Source organism: Emys orbicularis, chromosome 2 (assembly GCF_028017835.1).
Source record: "Emys orbicularis isolate rEmyOrb1 chromosome 2, rEmyOrb1.hap1, whole genome shotgun sequence".
Classification (NCBI taxonomy): Eukaryota; Metazoa; Chordata; order Testudines; family Emydidae; genus Emys; species Emys orbicularis.
Window position 1 is genome coordinate 22,230,183 of NC_088684.1, and position 16,660 is coordinate 22,246,842.

General features: G+C 45.1%; 1 protein-coding gene across 1 annotated transcript in view; it reads right to left on the reverse strand.

The window, feature by feature from the left end:
- Window positions 1-16,660, reverse strand: part of FER1L6 (fer-1 like family member 6) — a 178,617-nt gene that overhangs the window by 77,655 nt on the left and 84,302 nt on the right. Inside the window, exons 7-11 of the mRNA XM_065397689.1 lie at window positions 15,411-15,489; window positions 11,523-11,679; window positions 10,507-10,693; window positions 5,764-5,956; window positions 4,468-4,814 (exon numbers count right to left, since the gene is read on the reverse strand). Of these exons, the coding sequence (XP_065253761.1) occupies window positions 4,468-4,814; window positions 5,764-5,956; window positions 10,507-10,693; window positions 11,523-11,679; window positions 15,411-15,489 (963 nt within the window). The remainder of the gene's footprint in view (window positions 1-4,467; window positions 4,815-5,763; window positions 5,957-10,506; window positions 10,694-11,522; window positions 11,680-15,410; window positions 15,490-16,660) is intronic.

The following is a 16,660-nucleotide window of genomic DNA, read 5'->3' on the forward strand; positions in this document are numbered from 1 at the left end:
TTTCAGTGCAACAGTGAAATTTCACTCTCTTGAAATAAGTCATATTAAACTTAGTGTGGCAATATAACTTCCGAGCAATGATGTAGTTCCACTACAGTATATAGCATTCTAATGAATTCCGACCCTAGAGTTTTCACATCTGTGCTGCCCCCTTGTGGCTCCTCAGAGTCACTTCATAAAATCATAGAAATGTAGGGCTGGAAGGGATCTCAAGAAGCCATCTAGTCCAGCTCCCTCTGCTGTAGCAGGACCAAGTAAACCTCCCAGACCATCAATGACAGGTGTTTGTCCAAGTTATTCTTAAACTTCCAGTGATGGGGATTCCACAACCTACCTTGGAAGCCTATTCCATTGTTTAACTATCTGTATAGTTACACTTTTTTTCCCTCATATCTAACCTAAATGACTCTTACTGCAGATTAAGCCCATTACCTCTTGTCCTAACTTCTGTGGGAATGATAATAATTGATCACTGTCCTCTTTATAACAGCCCTCAACATATTTGAAGACTTTTATCAGGTTCTGCCTCTGTCTTCTTTTCCCAAGACTAAACATACCCAGTTTTTTTAACCTTTCCTCACAGGTCAGGTTTTCTAAACCTTTTATTATTTTTATGGTTCTCTTCTGGTCTCTCTCCAATTTGTCTGCATCTTTCCTAGGTGTGGTGCCCAGAATTGGACACAGTACTCCAGCTGAGACCTCACCAGTGCTGAGTAAAGCAGGACAATTATCTCTCTCATCTTACATACAACACTCCTGGTAATGCACTCCAGAATATTAGCCTGGGAGATGCTGAGCATTCTCAAGTCAATGAGATTTGAAGGTGCTCAGCATCTTCTCAGGAAGCACTCAGCACCTCGCAGTATCAGAGCCCCAGTCCAAAGCCCATTGCAATCCATGGGAGTCTTCTCATTCAATCGGCTTCGGATCAGACCCCAGTACACTGTTAGTTGTTCAAAGGCTGTAAGCACAGTGATGGTATGGATAGTTCTCTCATATTTTCTTTCACTGTGGGAATGCTGATTTACTGAGTGTAAATCCAAGCACAAGTTGGCCCAGTGAGTCTCCTAAAAGACTGTGTAACGGGGCAATGAACGAAAGAAACCATGTGTATTTTAATGCTTGTTTGCCTGCCTTTCTCAAAGGAACAAACCGCTCTTGGTACAGCCCAACGTATATATGTCTTGAAATAAGTATGCAGTGTACTACTGCAGGGGATAGCTCTAAGTTGAAAGAAATATCAGCATGTCATAGTAAAACTACCAAAGACAATGCATTGCAGTTGAATTTCAGTTTTCATTTCCCTGTTGCATGATTTTTTTTTAACATTACCATGAAGCATATGGCAATGAGTGAAACTAGGACTCAGAATCTGTGCCCCACACTTCTATTCCCATTTACAAAAGTAATGAATTTTGAATGCTCATTATGTTCTTGGTGTTGTGCTCAGTCAGTAATGTCAGATTATGAGGCACGGTGATTTACCCCAATCTGCAGAGAGACCTCATAAAAATGTTGCAGATTTTATCACTTTTCAATTTATTTGTAATCTCCAGCATTCTTGACTTCCCTTTTACATGTCAGTAACATAATGATTCTGTCTACAGCAGCAGGAAATATATTTGAATGTCAGCAAGGAAAGAATATCAAACAGGATGGAGATGTGTTATTGCATTTTATTCATTCTGAATTTGAGAGTCAGATACCAGTTGCTAACAATTATCTTGATTGTAATAAATCTTTATTGTTACTATTAATTGGCATTATAGTAGTGTCTATTTATCTACGTGAGATACTTCTATAGTCCTTATTACTTTATCTAAGCACTTCAAAATCTTTAATGTATTTATCCTCAGAACACCCCATTAGCCTCATTAATAGATGGAGAACTGAGTTACAGACACTCAAAGGTATTTAAGTTCCTAACTCCCATTAAAATCAATGGGAGTTAGATGCCTTTGAGGACCTGACCTAAATGGCTTGCCCAAGGTCACCGTGGTAGAGCAGGAAATTGAACCTGGGGTTCCAAGTCCAGTCTAGAGCCGTAGCCACTGGACCCCCCTTCCTCTCACATTGCGCTAGACCCTTTTAAAACAGAAAGGGACTGAGCCCCAGCTGATGTAAATCAGTCTAAGTCAATTTGTATGAAGTTAATGGAGCTACACCAATTTACAGCAGCTGAAGATCTTGCCCATACTAAGTTGTGATCCCTGCTCCAAAGAGCTCGTGTAACCCGAGACACTTAGAGAGAGAGAGATAAAATGAGTCTGCTCTACAGCCTTAGCTAATAGCCAGTTGGCTTTTAGTTCATGCAATAGAGGCTCATGCACTAAGCTCCAGAGGCCACAGGTTCGATCCTGCCTGCCGACGATTGGGATCTGTCGGTGTTACACTCGCAATTCCAGAAGAGAAGCCACATGAAGGATAAGAGAGAGGGGAAAACATGCAGTTGGGCTGCTTCTTCTCACACTTCTACCAGTTTCACACTAGTGACTTTAATGGCGCTACTACTGATTAGCATAAATAAAGGAAGACAATCAGACCCAGTGTCTATCAATCCCAACTATCCCCGCTGGCTCGATTCCTAGATATTATTAGTTGCCAGTTTCTTGTAGGTATTGCAGCAGAAGTGGGCCTCGAGGAGGGAATTAAAGGAGGAGAGGCTAGTGGCCTTAATGACTGTGAGCCAAATTCTCTGCTGGTGTAAATAGGTGAAATTCTACTGAAGGCAATGGAGCTATATCCATTTACCCCAGCACACAATTTGGCCCTAGTTCGGGGAAGATGGCCCTCACTACTGTGGTGGCAGTCTGCAAGCTGCATTCTCCATCCTGAATGACCATAAAGAGAGAGGTTCCTAAAGAAAGGAAATGCTGATGGCCATAGACCTGAGAAAGGCTAGGTTCTGCCCCTTCATATCACAAAGTTTTCTAACACAGTAGAGCCTTTTATCAGCCATGCTCAGATGCCCATTAAGGGTACCCACCAGGGGTGGATGGAGCCTCCCAATTCAATGAGTGCAATTCAGTAAATTGCTGAGGGGGCGCCAGCTACCAGCAGCAGCATGCTCTGCCCCAGTACCACAACCCTAATCCCAGCCTGGTGTGGAGGAGAAGCCACAGGTAAAGGGATGGCTGGAGAGAAAGCCCACCCCACACTCACCCTGGAGCAGCAGTTCCTGCCCTGTGGGTCTGGGCCCAGCTCCCTGCTCTGAGCATTGCGACCTGGCATACCGGATTGCAGCGCCACTCAGGTTTGGCCTGGCTGTCCCTCCATCGTAATGAGTGGTGCTGCAATCCCAGGCACAATCCCCAGAGTGGGGAGCCAGGCCCAGCTCCCCCTCCCCCGCCCGAGACAGGAGCTGCTGCTGTGGGGTGAGTGTGGGGCAGATTCACTCTTGCCCATGGGCCTCCCCTCTGCACTGGGCCAGAAGGAGTCTATATTTGCCTGTGAAAATGTACGTTTTCTCAATGCAGTTCTGCTCTTGGGGGGTCTATACCCAAATATGATTAACGTGAAGCCTATCAATATTGTATCAAAAACATTCAGTATTTTTGCACCCTTGGTTTCATTATTTCTGTGGGTGCACTTGAACGCATGAATGCACAGTAAAGCCACTGCTGGTATCCACCCACTGTTTCGGAAACAGTTTATTTCCAAGAGAGAATGAGGAACCTAATTTTTAAATGTGTGTGTCCTATTATGACACCCCAAAACTAAAAGTGGGTGCTTAAATAAAGCTACTCAACATTAGATGGTGAACACTTCAGGTCTAGGACTTAAGAACATGGGAATTGCCATATTGGGTCAGACCCATGATCCAACTAGTCCAGTATCCTGTCTCTGACAGTTGCTAGCACCAGACAGGGCCGCCCGGGAGGGTGGGGGTGGGGGCAATTGGGGCAATTTGCCCCGGGCCCCGCAGGGGCCCCGCGAGCCCTGGCCGAGAATCCCTTTCCTCACCCGGCGGCATTTCGGCGGCGGGGGGCCCTTCAGTGCGGCCGAAGATGTGGAGTGACTGAAGGGCCCTCCGCCACCGAAATGCCACCGCCGCCGCCAACTCAGAGCACCACCCGGTGAGTACAAGCTCCCCCGCTTTGCCCCAGGCCCCCTGAATCCTCTGGGTGGCCCTGGCACCAGATGTCTGAGAAGAAGGTGCAAGAAACCCCACAATAGGAAGATATGGGACTGAGTCTTCCTATATGTGTGCAAAGCCTATATGTGGGTGCTTGTACCGTATCTATAGCAAATAATGATTTCCATCCTATTCAGTATATGATATTAATGACATATATAAATTTATGATCCATTTGCATGGCAAACCCTGTAACTGGATGTGAGTGCATGAACCCCACTGCATCTCTGGTGATTCACATCCAGGTTACAGACCTGACTGCATGACTTGGTTTGTCAATTAGCTACATACTTTGAACCAAGCATCAATCAATCTCTAAATTTTAAACTCACCTCAGCGGGCACATCGAAGGGCTCAACTTCCGCCTCAGTGGAGTTTGCCTTGTCTGAAGGAGAAGATGATTTCCCATCCTCTGCTTTGTCTGTTTTCTCTTTTCCTTTAGATGCTTTGGAGTCTTTATCTTTGGAAGGTAACTTTATCTCTTTGATGATCTTTGAAAATTTAGACTCTTGCGTTCCCCCTGAAAGTATCTCCACTGCAATTTCAATTAGGAGGCGGCCTCTAAAGGAGACGCCTTCCCCAAAACCTTCATTGAGCTCCTGGTGGTCGTCCATTAGGGAGTGGTTCCTAGGTGAGCCATAGAGATTGATCCAAGCTGGTCCAAAGGTAGGCAAGAACCCTGGAGATGATGCATATTTTACAACATTTGCATTACAAGCTCTCACTGTCTCACACATTGTTTGCAGAACTCTGTTCTCTGAGAGTTTTACTCATAAAGGGGCTCAATCTGGCCCCACTTCTATGGGTGCTGGTGTCCCTCCAGCTGCAGAATGGGATTTGGGGAGGCTGTACTCGTGTGCATACCCCAATACAGTGCAGAGCACTGCTCCACAGGGGAAACCTATGTACTGTCACCTAGGGACTGGGGTGGTGCAGCATGAAACAGACTATCTGCCACAATGAGTCTCCTCCAGCAATTCCCTCGATGGAATGGGAGAGGTGCCAGAGCCCTGGAGTGGCTCCCTTCATGCTCTGCAGATTGAGACTGGGATGTGGGGGGAAGATCCCTATCCTTGGACCAGGAGTTCCAATGCCCATCCTGTTACTTGGACTGGGAGCTGGGGAGAGGATTTAGCTCTAGGACACTTTATAATGGTTTATTTTTCTCTTTTTGAGTAACTAGGAACAAATAGTTGCCATTGAGTAGATCAGAAATAGAAGGCTGGTCTGCCCCTGAAAAGTGATCCATACTTGTTTGCCTGGCAATGCAAGTGCCTTTGGCATTAGCCCTGAATTCACATCACTTGACCCTAACTGAATTAGAAACACCACACGGAAACAGATCATTGCCACATTCCCAGAAAGGGTAAGAATCCTTTTAGATACTGATCAAAATGATGATTTTTAGGAGTCTTTGTAACAAAGGGGACGACATCATTCCATTAAACACACAAAAAGATTCAGCTCTGTATAAAGTAGGATTTTTCATACAACCAACAAAAGGCCTACCCCTCACTAAAGCCCTTTGGAGTCCTTAACTGGGTCTTAACTAGTATCCAGTCATCATGCTGGTGAATTTTATCCTACGGGCGGGGGAGAGTTTTTATAACAAACATTTTTCTCTTTACCTTTATCTCCATCTTGTTCATTTGAGATTTTTTTCAGGTCTATGAAGTGTGTGGCTAAGGCCACATCATTCATGCTGCCTTCATCCCACACCTGGATTTTGACTCTTCGACACAGCGGGGGAAACATTTCCTTGAAGACAATCTGTTCATGCCACACAGGATCAGCACAGTTTTTTTGCACTGTTGTTCGTCCCTGAAATGAAAGACCAGCAGCTCTAGACCTTGAGGCTAGACCAGATTCTGGAGAACAATGCTGAGTGTAACAAAGTCCTCTAGCAAGCCCTGTCTCTTCTATCGCAGAGAAAACATGTGGTCTAAATAAAAATAATTTTTAAGCACAGTTTTCCAGTCTACAGGGCCGGCTCCAGGCACCAGCCTGGCAAGCAGGTGCTTGGGGCGGCCGCTCCAGAGAGGGGCGGCACGTCCAGCTATTCGGCGGCAATTCGGCAGACGGTCCCTCACTCCCGCTCGGAGCGAAGGACCTCCCGCCGAATTGCCGCCGCAGATCACGATCGCGGCTTTTTTTTTTTTTTTTTTTTTTTTTTTTGGCTGCTTGGGGCGGCCAAAACCCTGGAGCTGGCCCTGGCAGTCTAGTATATTTACTGAAACTTGAAAGCATCTCTGCTTTTCTATTAGTCAGTGCTAACACAGAGCATAATGCTACATTGCAATAACTACTGTGGGAGTTTCCTTCTTTGTTTTCTCCTAAGTATTTAATGAAGGGCTACATCCTGGCCTTGGAATTCTCACGCAGAACTAGTAGAGTTTAGTTTGATGTGTAACTCTTCAATATACCAGTTCAATTCCTCTCTGTGCACTCAGAGTGATATTTCTGCCATGCAAAACTGCAAATATGGAGGTGGCCTTTTAAATTAAAACTTTGGTTCTAAGGAACAGTGGTACTTTAGCGCAGTTGTCGCCTGTCAGGTGAAATCTATCCCTGTGCAGAAGGCTAGCACAAGGCCTTATGCATCACTTGTGACCCATTTCGACTTATTTATTTGCAGGATTATTTTAGTTTACCTTTAAAAGGAGGAACTAAATTAGAATGAGGCAAGTCCTGGCTGCAGTGTGCACCCCATGTGACTGGGCATGTCAGGGAGGGCCCAAAGGGGCAGGAATCCTCCACCTAGGCCTGAAAGTGAAAGCAGGGCTGTTCTAGCGACCTTACTGCAACTTCTGGCTGTAGTATTGTTTTTTGCATTCCTAGTTCTCAGGGGAACAGTCAGTGGATCCATGCAGTCCTGGATCCATCTGCCCTAACTCATGCCTCCTGACTTTTCATGTGGCTAAAGCAAGATGCAACATCACTCAGGACTGGCCTGTCTGCTCCAGATGGGTGGAGGGACCAAATCTGAGTGGTGCTGCAATGCTGTGCACCAGATTGCAACACCACTCAGTTTTGGGGCCCTCTCAAACAAGAGGCCGAGGGCAAACTGCCCCTTTCTGGATGGCCCTGAATGCAGGAAATATTCACTTCATCTGGGGGTTAAAACAGGACAGTTCTGCAAAACCTGGGACTTGTGGGAGGTCTGCCCTAATCCTAAACCCCGCATCCGATAGTAAACACCACTGGATAATTCCTACCCCTATAATTAGAACTGTGTTCCAGAAAACCCAAACTGTGCACAAAGACTTTCACAAACCCACAAATAGGTCAGATATTTGCACCCACATTTTTTTTTCGGGTGTAAAGTTTTACATATTCAGAAAGTCAGCTTTGTGCATGTGAACTGAAAGCATGGGTGCAAATTAGGAAGCTAGAAGTCTGCAATAATGGCTTCATTTGCAGTCGCAATGCATTTGTCATGCACAAAATGAATTTCTGCAAAAGCCTCCATATGAACAGATTTGAAAAGTTAATGAAAAAATATGGGTGTAAATATTCAGCCTGATTCTGATCTGTTACACCAGTGTAATGAAGACAAACTCCATGCCAATCAATTAAGTTACACGAAAGTAAAACTGGTGTAAGTGTAACGCATGTGCCTAACAGGGAGATATCTCTTTAAGAGACCCACTGGGGGGAGGTAGGAGTGAATTGTGTCTGGGTCATTGTTGCTAGGCAGATTAAGCACTCCATATCCAGAAGCTGCTGGAATTGTGTGTGGTAGTTTTGGGTCTGCTCCAATACAGGGCCAGTGCAACCATTTAGGCGACCTAGGCGGTCGCCTAGGGCACTAGGATTTGGGGGGCGCCATTTTCTTTGGCAGCGACCGCGGCGGCCGGATCTTCGGCCGCCCCGGTCGCCACCGGCATTTAGGCGGAGGGAGCTGGGGCAGTGGAGCGCGGGGAGGGCCGCCTGCAGCAAGGGTGGGAGTGGCACGCAGGGGAACTCCCCGCCCCAGCTCACCCCTACCCCGCCTCCTCCCCGAGCACGCCGTGGCTGCTTCACTTCTCCCGCCTCCCAGGCTTGCGACACCAATCAGCTTAGGCGCCGCAAGCCTGGGAGGCGGGAGAAGTGAAGCAGTGACAGCATGCTCGGGGAGGAGGCGGGGCAGGGGTGAGCTGGGGCAGGGGGGTGCCTCAGGGCGGAGGGGGGGAGCTACTGCGGGGGGGGGGCTCAGGGCGGGGGCTCAGGGATGGGGAGGGGACGCAAGGTGGAAATTTCGCCTAGGGCGTGAAACATCCTTCCACCGGCCCTGCTCCAATAGATTCCCTGTTGCTGGGGTCAGACTCCATGAGGGTGAGCAGTCAGGGCAGCTGCTGTACAAAGGGCCATGTGCCCTGTGTGAGTTGGGAGAAGGTGAGCCCAGGAGCAGGAAGCAGGCTGTTGTCCCTAACTCGGAAGTATTTTGCAGCAGGTTAGTGATATTGTTAACCCTCTAACGGGGCAGTATGGGCAGTGGTAATTATAGCAAGGGGAAACTCGGAGGGAAAAATAATTTATTCTATTTTAATTGTATGCTTTGAATGTTGTTTTGATTTTAGCCAAACTGTTTTAGTTAAATTGTCTCAACTAGTCTGAGTCACCAACTAATGGGGAAAGAGTCATTTATATTTTGCTATTCTCAGTTTTCTATTTTCTTGTAACAGGGTTTTCTTAAAATCTATACACTTGTGACTTAACTGAGTGGTTGGTTAATCAGTTCGCTGACTGGCTAGCAGTGATTTCATCAGAGGAAGAGTTTGCCTGGATCCCAATGGAAGATTCCTACAAGCAAGTCTACACTTGGGGAGGGAGTCGATCTATGTTACGCAACTTCAGCTACGTGAATAATGTAGCTGAAGTCGACGTACTTAGATCAACTTACCGTGGTGTCTTCACTGCGGTGAGTCGACTGCTGCCGCTCCCCCGTCGACTCCGCCTGTGCCTCTCGTGGCAGTGGAGTACAGGAGTCGACGGGAGAGCGCTCAGGGATCAATTTATCGCATCTAGACTAGATAAGACGATCCAGCGGGTAGTGTAAACATACCCTTAGACTCAGCAGATTGTATAGATTTGGTGACCAAAGACTCTAACTGAGACTTAGGTGAACTAAAGCTAAGCTTTTGGGAACTCTCAGTTTCTTCTCACTGTTTCTGTGGGGATCGAACTGTTCAGATTTTAATTTTTCTTCATTTATGTTTATGTATAACTGTGAAGATAATGTCTGTGGATTATAAAATAGCTGTGTTATGCTGTAAAAATTAGATTATTATTTGTTTCTTTATCATAAGATTTTATAAAGTTTTTTTAGTTAAATTCATTTCTTTAGTTCCTTTTGGGACCTAAATGTGGGGAGGCTGACCCTATGCAATCCTTGCTGAAAATCCTTAGAGAATGACCTGTGGGTCTCCAGCTACTTTTCTATGGGAGTCGGGTATTTTTAGGCACTGGAGAAGGGCAGTGAAGTGAACTCTAGCTCACCCAAAGGTTACATAAGGCAAGAACTAGGCCTTTGGGCCTTGTCTGCACTAGCAAACTTCCTAGCCCGAATGAAGCATGAGTGAATCTCCACCAGTGGTAGCAATGGTGGAAATTACAGTACAAACAGGCCTCATCTGTAGGGACAATAATAAAAACAGCAGCGCCACTAGAGCCCTATGTCTGCGGTACAGCTTCCACCACAGCTACCGTCAGAAGAGAGTACAGAATGAGAGCTATGAAATTCATTAGCAAAGTTGCAGCCTTAGAATCCAGCTTGTGACAGCTTGGGAATTTTAGCCTTTCGTGACTGTAAGCGAATTAGACGTATCGCATTAGCATAATACCACAGTGTGTAGTTTTTCTGCATCATGACTTCATGTTTTATTAATGTGAATCTACAGCACTTTATTTTCCCTACTACTATACCACTGGTATTAAGTCAGCAATTTACTCAGGTCCTGAGCAATTTGGGCACTAAAGATGACAAAAGAATGTACTCATCCTACTTTTCAAGACACTAAGCTCTGGTCTACAGTACAGAATTACTTTGGTATAACTACATTGCTCAGGGATGTGAATAATCCACACCCCTGAGTGACGTAGTTATACTGACCTAAGTGCTGATGTAGACTGTGCTATGTTGGTGGGACAGCTTCTCCCGCCAACATAGCTACCACTTCTCGTGGAGGTGGATTAACTAAGCCAACAGGAGAAGCTGTCTCCCAGCTTAGAGCGTCTTCATTGAAGAACAGCTGCATCGGTGCAGCTGTGCTGATGCAGTGTTTTAAGTGTAGACCTGCCCTAAGTAAAAGGGCATCCAGCTTTAACGTTTGCAAGTAACTCAACTGCCAGGAAACAAGGCCTACATTTTGAGCAATACAGTCCCAATTTACCATTTGACCTGCAAACATGACCACCACATACGGATCCACAAGGTCCTTACTGTCACCCATGAATGCTTTGGTGACATTAGCCATGATGCTGGAGTTCATCTTTGGAAGCGCCTCTGCTTTATAGATTCTCACGTAAAATCTGGCCCACGGTCTTTCAGATGGAAATCCTTTGGGGATCAAGAGGTTCCTACAAGAAAAAAAAAAAGCCATTTCCCTCAGAATGAAAACTCAGCTAGACAATGAAGTGATTCCAAGACAATTTTTTAACAAAGAGGTCACACCATTTTTTTACAGCGTAACTTGTGATAAATACTGTGTCCCAGAGGCGGGGGATGGGAATGGGGGACATGAAGTGTGCACTTGTTTTTCCACCTAAATAAAAGCATTCTCTAGTGACCATAACTGCAGAAGGTGGCAACACCACTTGGCAAGCAGATGTCTATGAAGTGCCCCTGCTAGAAATGTTTATATTTTGTTCCTGTAAAATATATTGAGTATAGTGATAGGGCAGCACAGCATACGGTGTGTGTAACTTGTAATGGGGGGTGGTGTTTGTACATGTATATAAAGAATACACACACACACACACACACAATAGAAGGATAAGGAATATCTTCCTGTCATATTGGGTTTTTTGTTTTGTTTTTTAAAAAAACACCTCAAGTTTGCTGCAATCTGGTGCATTCTCCAGGCAAAAAATTGCTGTTCAGAAATATTTCAAATGGCCCCAGAGTAAAGTCATTCAGGCAGGGAGTTAGCAGTATCCTGAGATGAGAATGAACGCCCTCAGAGGCAGGGGCTGACAATAATGCCTCCCTTTCATTTGCTGGTGGAATTAGAAGAACTCTCCTGCCCCCCACCCCCTCCCAGCACATCAAAGCAGTACATAGAGACTTTTGTTAAAACAATCCCAGATTAGACAAGCAAGGCATGTATTCTATAAACAGGAGAAAAGGACTTTTCATGGATTTTTTTTTTCTTTGACAGATGCAAAGTAAGGAAATTTTTTACAGTACTTTTCAATTTCCTCTTCAGCATCACTTGCTTTCTGACTGGCTTGTATCGTGTCTCCTTTCCCAGCAACACTGATATCACACTTCAGGTATCCCTTGGCTCCTGTCCTAATGTCAGCAGGGTCTGTGAGAAGTGCCCACTTGTCACAAAACTGATGACCTGTAAAACATACAAGCTAATACAAGTCATGGAAGACGGGAGACATTCCAGAAGACTGGAAAAGGACAAATGTAGTGCCCATCTATAAAATGGAAAATAAGGACAACCCAGGGAATTACAGACCAGTCAGCTTAACATCTGTACCGGAAAGATAATGGAGCAAATAATTAAGCAATCAATTTGCAAACACCTAGAAGATAATAATGTGATAAATAACAGTCAGCACGGATTTGTCAAGAACAAATCGTGTCAAACCAACCTGATAGCTTTCTTTGACTGGGTAACAAGTCTTGTGGATGGAGGGAAGTGGTAGATGTGGTATATCTTGACTTTAGTAAGGCTTTTGATACTGTCTCGCATGACCTTCTCTTAAACAAACTAGGGAAATACAACCTAGATGGAGCTACTATAAGGTGGATGCATAACTAGTTGGAAAATCATTCCCAGAGAGTAGTTACCAGTGGTTCACAGTCATGTTGGAAGGGCATAACAAGTGGGGTCCCACAGGTATCAGTTCTGGGTCCAGTTCTGTTCAATGTTTTCATCAATGATTTAGATAATGGCATAGAGAGTACACTTATAAAGTTTGCAGACAATACCAAGCTGGGAGGGGTTGCAAGTGCTTTGGAGGATAGGATTAAAATTCAAAATGATCTGGACAAACTGGATAAATGGTCTGAAGTAAATAGGATGAAATTCAATAAGGACAAATGCAAAGTACTCCACTTAGGAAGGAACAATCAGTTGCACACATACAAAATGGGAAATGACTGCCTAGGAAGGAGTACTGTGGAAAGGGATCTGAGGGTCGAGTAGACCACAAGCTAAATACGAGTCAACAGTGTAACGCTGTTGCAAAAAAAACAAACATAATTCTGGGATATACTAGCAGGAGTGTTGTAAGCAAGACATGAGAAGTAATTCTTCTGCTCTACTCTGCACTGATTAGGCCTCAACTGGAGTATTGTATCCAATTCTGGGTGCCACATTTCAGGAAAGTTGTGGACAAATTGGAGAAAGTCCAGAGAAGAGCAAAAAATGATTAAAAGTCTAGAAAACATGACCTATGAGGGAAGATTGAAAAAATTGGATTTGTTTAATCTGGAGAAGAGAAGACTGAGAGGGGACATAACAGTTTTCAAGTACATAAAAGGTTGTTACAAGGAGCAGGGAGAAAAATTGTTCTTCTTAACCTCTGAAGATAGGACAAGACGCAATGGGTTTAAATTGCAGCAAGGATGGTTTAGGTTGGACATTAGGAAAAACTTTCTAACTGTCAGGGTGGTTAAGCACTGGAATAAATTGCCTAGGGAGGTTGTGGAATCTCCATCATTGGGGATTTTTAAGAGCAGGTTGGACAAACACCTGTCAGGGATGGTCTAGACCAGTGGTTCCCAAACTTGTTCCGCCGCTTGTTCAGGGAAAGCCTCTGGCGGGCCGGGCCAGTTTGTTTACCTGCCGCGTCTGCAGGTTCAGCCGATCGCGGCTCCCAGTGGCCGCGGTTCGCTGCTCCAGGCCAATGGGAGCTGCTGGAAGCAGCACGGGCCGAGGGATGTACTGGCCGCCGCTTCCAGCAGACGCGGCAGGTAAACAAATGGGCCCAGCCCGCCAGGGGCTTTCCCTGCACAAGCAGCCGAACAAGTTTGGGAACCACTGGTCTAGATAATACTTAGTCCTGCCTTAAGTGCAAGGAACTGGACTAGATGACCTCTTGAGGTCCCTTCCAGTTCTATGATTCTGTGATTCTATGAAACACAACTCAGGACAATTTCTAAGGGCTCTGATGCTGGGCATGCAGCTGGCACAAACACGCCCACCGTAGCATGCATGTCAGCAGTCAGAGAGCTGCAAACAATGTTTGTACTTTCCTGAGAATAACACTCCTGCTAACCAAGAACATTTTCAAGTGATAATAATGGTGAGTGGTGGATGACTGCGAGGGAGAGGCACAGGCATGTGAACCAGTGGAAATAAACACGCTTGGAGGAGCAGTGTGAAGTGCTGCTCAGTGAAGCCCTAGATGGGAACTACAGGCAAGGCACAAGCACAGCAGCTGATTCAGAAGAAAACAGTGGGAGGATGGGAAAGAGAAGCCCCAAGGGAAGAAGCTGAAAGCTGAATCTGCTAGAGGCTTTCAGTGTCAAAGTGTATGGCCCAGTGCAGCCCTCTCCAAATGATGGCTAGTGTCCTGTTTAAGCAAGGTTGCTCTTAGCCAGGTTTGAACCAGGGTTTCTTGATCAACATAGACAGAAATATTTCCCTCTGTGTTGACTACCTCAGAGGAATATATGAAAGAGGGAGCCACTGGGGCAGTTCTGTTGAATGGCCTTATATAGTAGGACAGTTATAAGGGGTAAACCCGCTGCCCAGTATAGCCTGGTAAACAGAGTGCAGACAGGGCCTGTGTCTTCCATATTCTGAGTGGTTAGAGTAATGAGTGAAATGGAGGAAATGCAGCACTACGGCCTTCCTTTCTGTCCCCTCTCATTTGTATTTACAGCTCTGTTTTCCTACCACTACCCCTTCAACACCTGGATATTTATTTACATATTTACAAAACACCCATGGCAATGCCCTTCGTGGGGGTAACTGGGGAGGCAGCATGGTCCAGTGGTTAGGGCACTAGCCTGGGATTGAAAAGACAGAGTTCTATGCCTAAATCTGCCACAGACTTCCTGTGTGACCTTGGTCAGGCACTTAGTCTCTCTGGGTATGTCTACACTGCAAAAAAAAAAAAACAACACCCACAGGCCAGCAGCAAGTCTCAAAGACCGGGTCTACAGACTCGGGCTAATGCTCTGGTGTAGGCATTCCCGCTCGGGCTCTGAGACTTCCCCTCCTCACCAGGTTTGAGAGCCTGAGCAGGAACATCTACACTGCTATTTTTAGCACTGTAGCACAAGCCCGAATCTGTAGACCCAGGCTCTGAGACTTGCTGCCGCAGGGTTAGTTTTTTTTGCAGTGAAGACATAGCTTCTGTGTTTCAACTCCCTAGCTATAAAATAGCATGCCCCTCCCTCACAGGGATGCTGAGAAGTTAAATACATTAAAAACTGTACTGCAGTGTAGATATTTGTTTTCTAGAACCACAATTCCAGTCTGTGACTCATAGAGCTGGTCATAAATGTGAGGTAGGAGAAAATCAGCGAAATTCCTTCCTGGGCTGTTTATTTAAAATTTCAGAAAGTGCTTAACAGCTCTAGAGGTGATGATGCAAATGGGCTGGATCTTTCCCTCTCTCTCCTGCTTTGTCTCTTCTTCCTTTGTCTTTCTCTGTTGTTTTTCTCTTCTCATTTCACCGTCCCACATGGTCCCTTTTCCAGTCTCCTCTCTATCTCCCCCATTCCCTTCCTGACCTCCCCTCTTATACAACACACGGGACCAGATTTTCAAGTGCTCACCATACACAAATGGGGCCAGCTTTTCATAAGAATTCATACTCCATTTAATCACCTAAATAAGGGCCAGATTTGCAAAAACACCTAGTTTTCTGCAGCTAACTTTGCAACACTTAGCATGCAACATGCTGAGCGCTTTAAAAAAAAAAAAAAAAAAAAAAAATTCCAGCCATTTATTTTGGTGCCTAAACAGAAGATGAGCTCTTTTGAAAACCTGGACCTTGGTGAATCACTCTGTGATGGCCCCAAGAAGAGATTCACGTGACTGAAGAAGACAAACAACAGAAAAAACACATATGAAACAAAAGAGAAGTTAGAAAATGCATCTCCTACCTGGCTGATTATACACTGTCCCCAAATCTACTTTAAAGGAACCAATCAATAAGCTCCCGATCAGCTTGTTGTGCATAACCTGTTAAAGAAAGGCACATTAGAGATTCCCTTCCACTCAATATACGAAACACCATTCCAAGCCAAGATATTTGACATAGATGAAAAACGCAGCCACAGAAACCAGTAGGGATCATATCTAACAACAGACATAGACACCTTAGGGCTGATCAGTTTTTGTGCTGATTTAATTGTATGAGTTTAGAAACCAATATAGTTAAATCAGTGGAACCCGCAGTTCTAACAATATAAAACTACTTATATATGTCCATTTAAACAAGCAAGAGGGATATAAGCAGTTTTATCCTGTAATAACTGCATCCACGCTAAGGGCTGTGCCTGTATTGGTTTCTAAACCAGTAGTTAAATTGGTACAAAAACTGTGTGTAGGCAGAGGAGAAGAAATTACATTGTTACTTTCCAAAGTTTCAATATGTATTTCACGCAATGGGCCCAATGCTGAGCTCACAAAATGTCATTCTATTGAAATCAGTGAGTGACACGGATGTAAACTGGTGCAAATCAGAGGAAGATCAGGTCCATGGGACACTTGCTCCATCCTTCCAGATTAGGGATTCAACAGCAGCATCTCCTGGTCAGATTATTCCCCCTCACATCTGGATTTGGTTTTCAAATCCCTGAGTCTGTACCACTGGTGACAAGCAGGCTGCTGGCCAGCAGCATTTCCTTGTGGTGGGGTTGGAAGAAGAGCTGTGTGAACCTTTTGTTATGAAACAAATCTCACTGGTTTTGGGTTTAATTAAGAGTCTGGAACTCAACCCATTTTTGAGAAAAGGTTCACAAGAGCTAGCAGATCTTTCAAACAATCTTTGACCAAACTGGAAGGAGAGATAGTCCTGAAACTAAAATCCTAGATCTGGGTTAGGATCTGAGTTCATAGTTCATGTTTCTAGAACAGCCAAATCCACACACCACAAACTTGGGAAGAATTCAAATTTGGATCTGGATTTTGAGCCCTCAAATTTGGAAGCACATGTATCCAGGGCTTCAGTTCTATATATTCTAGACACAGATACAGACTGGAATTCAGGTTTTGGTTTGGGTCTGTCATGGGGGAGATAGACCTTGAGTTTCCTCTCAAATCATAGGACTTGTAGCCCAAGGATCATGTGACTGTAGCCTTCAGCAATGCCTTCTGGGAAACTGAAGCAGCAGCCAACCTAATGCCAGAC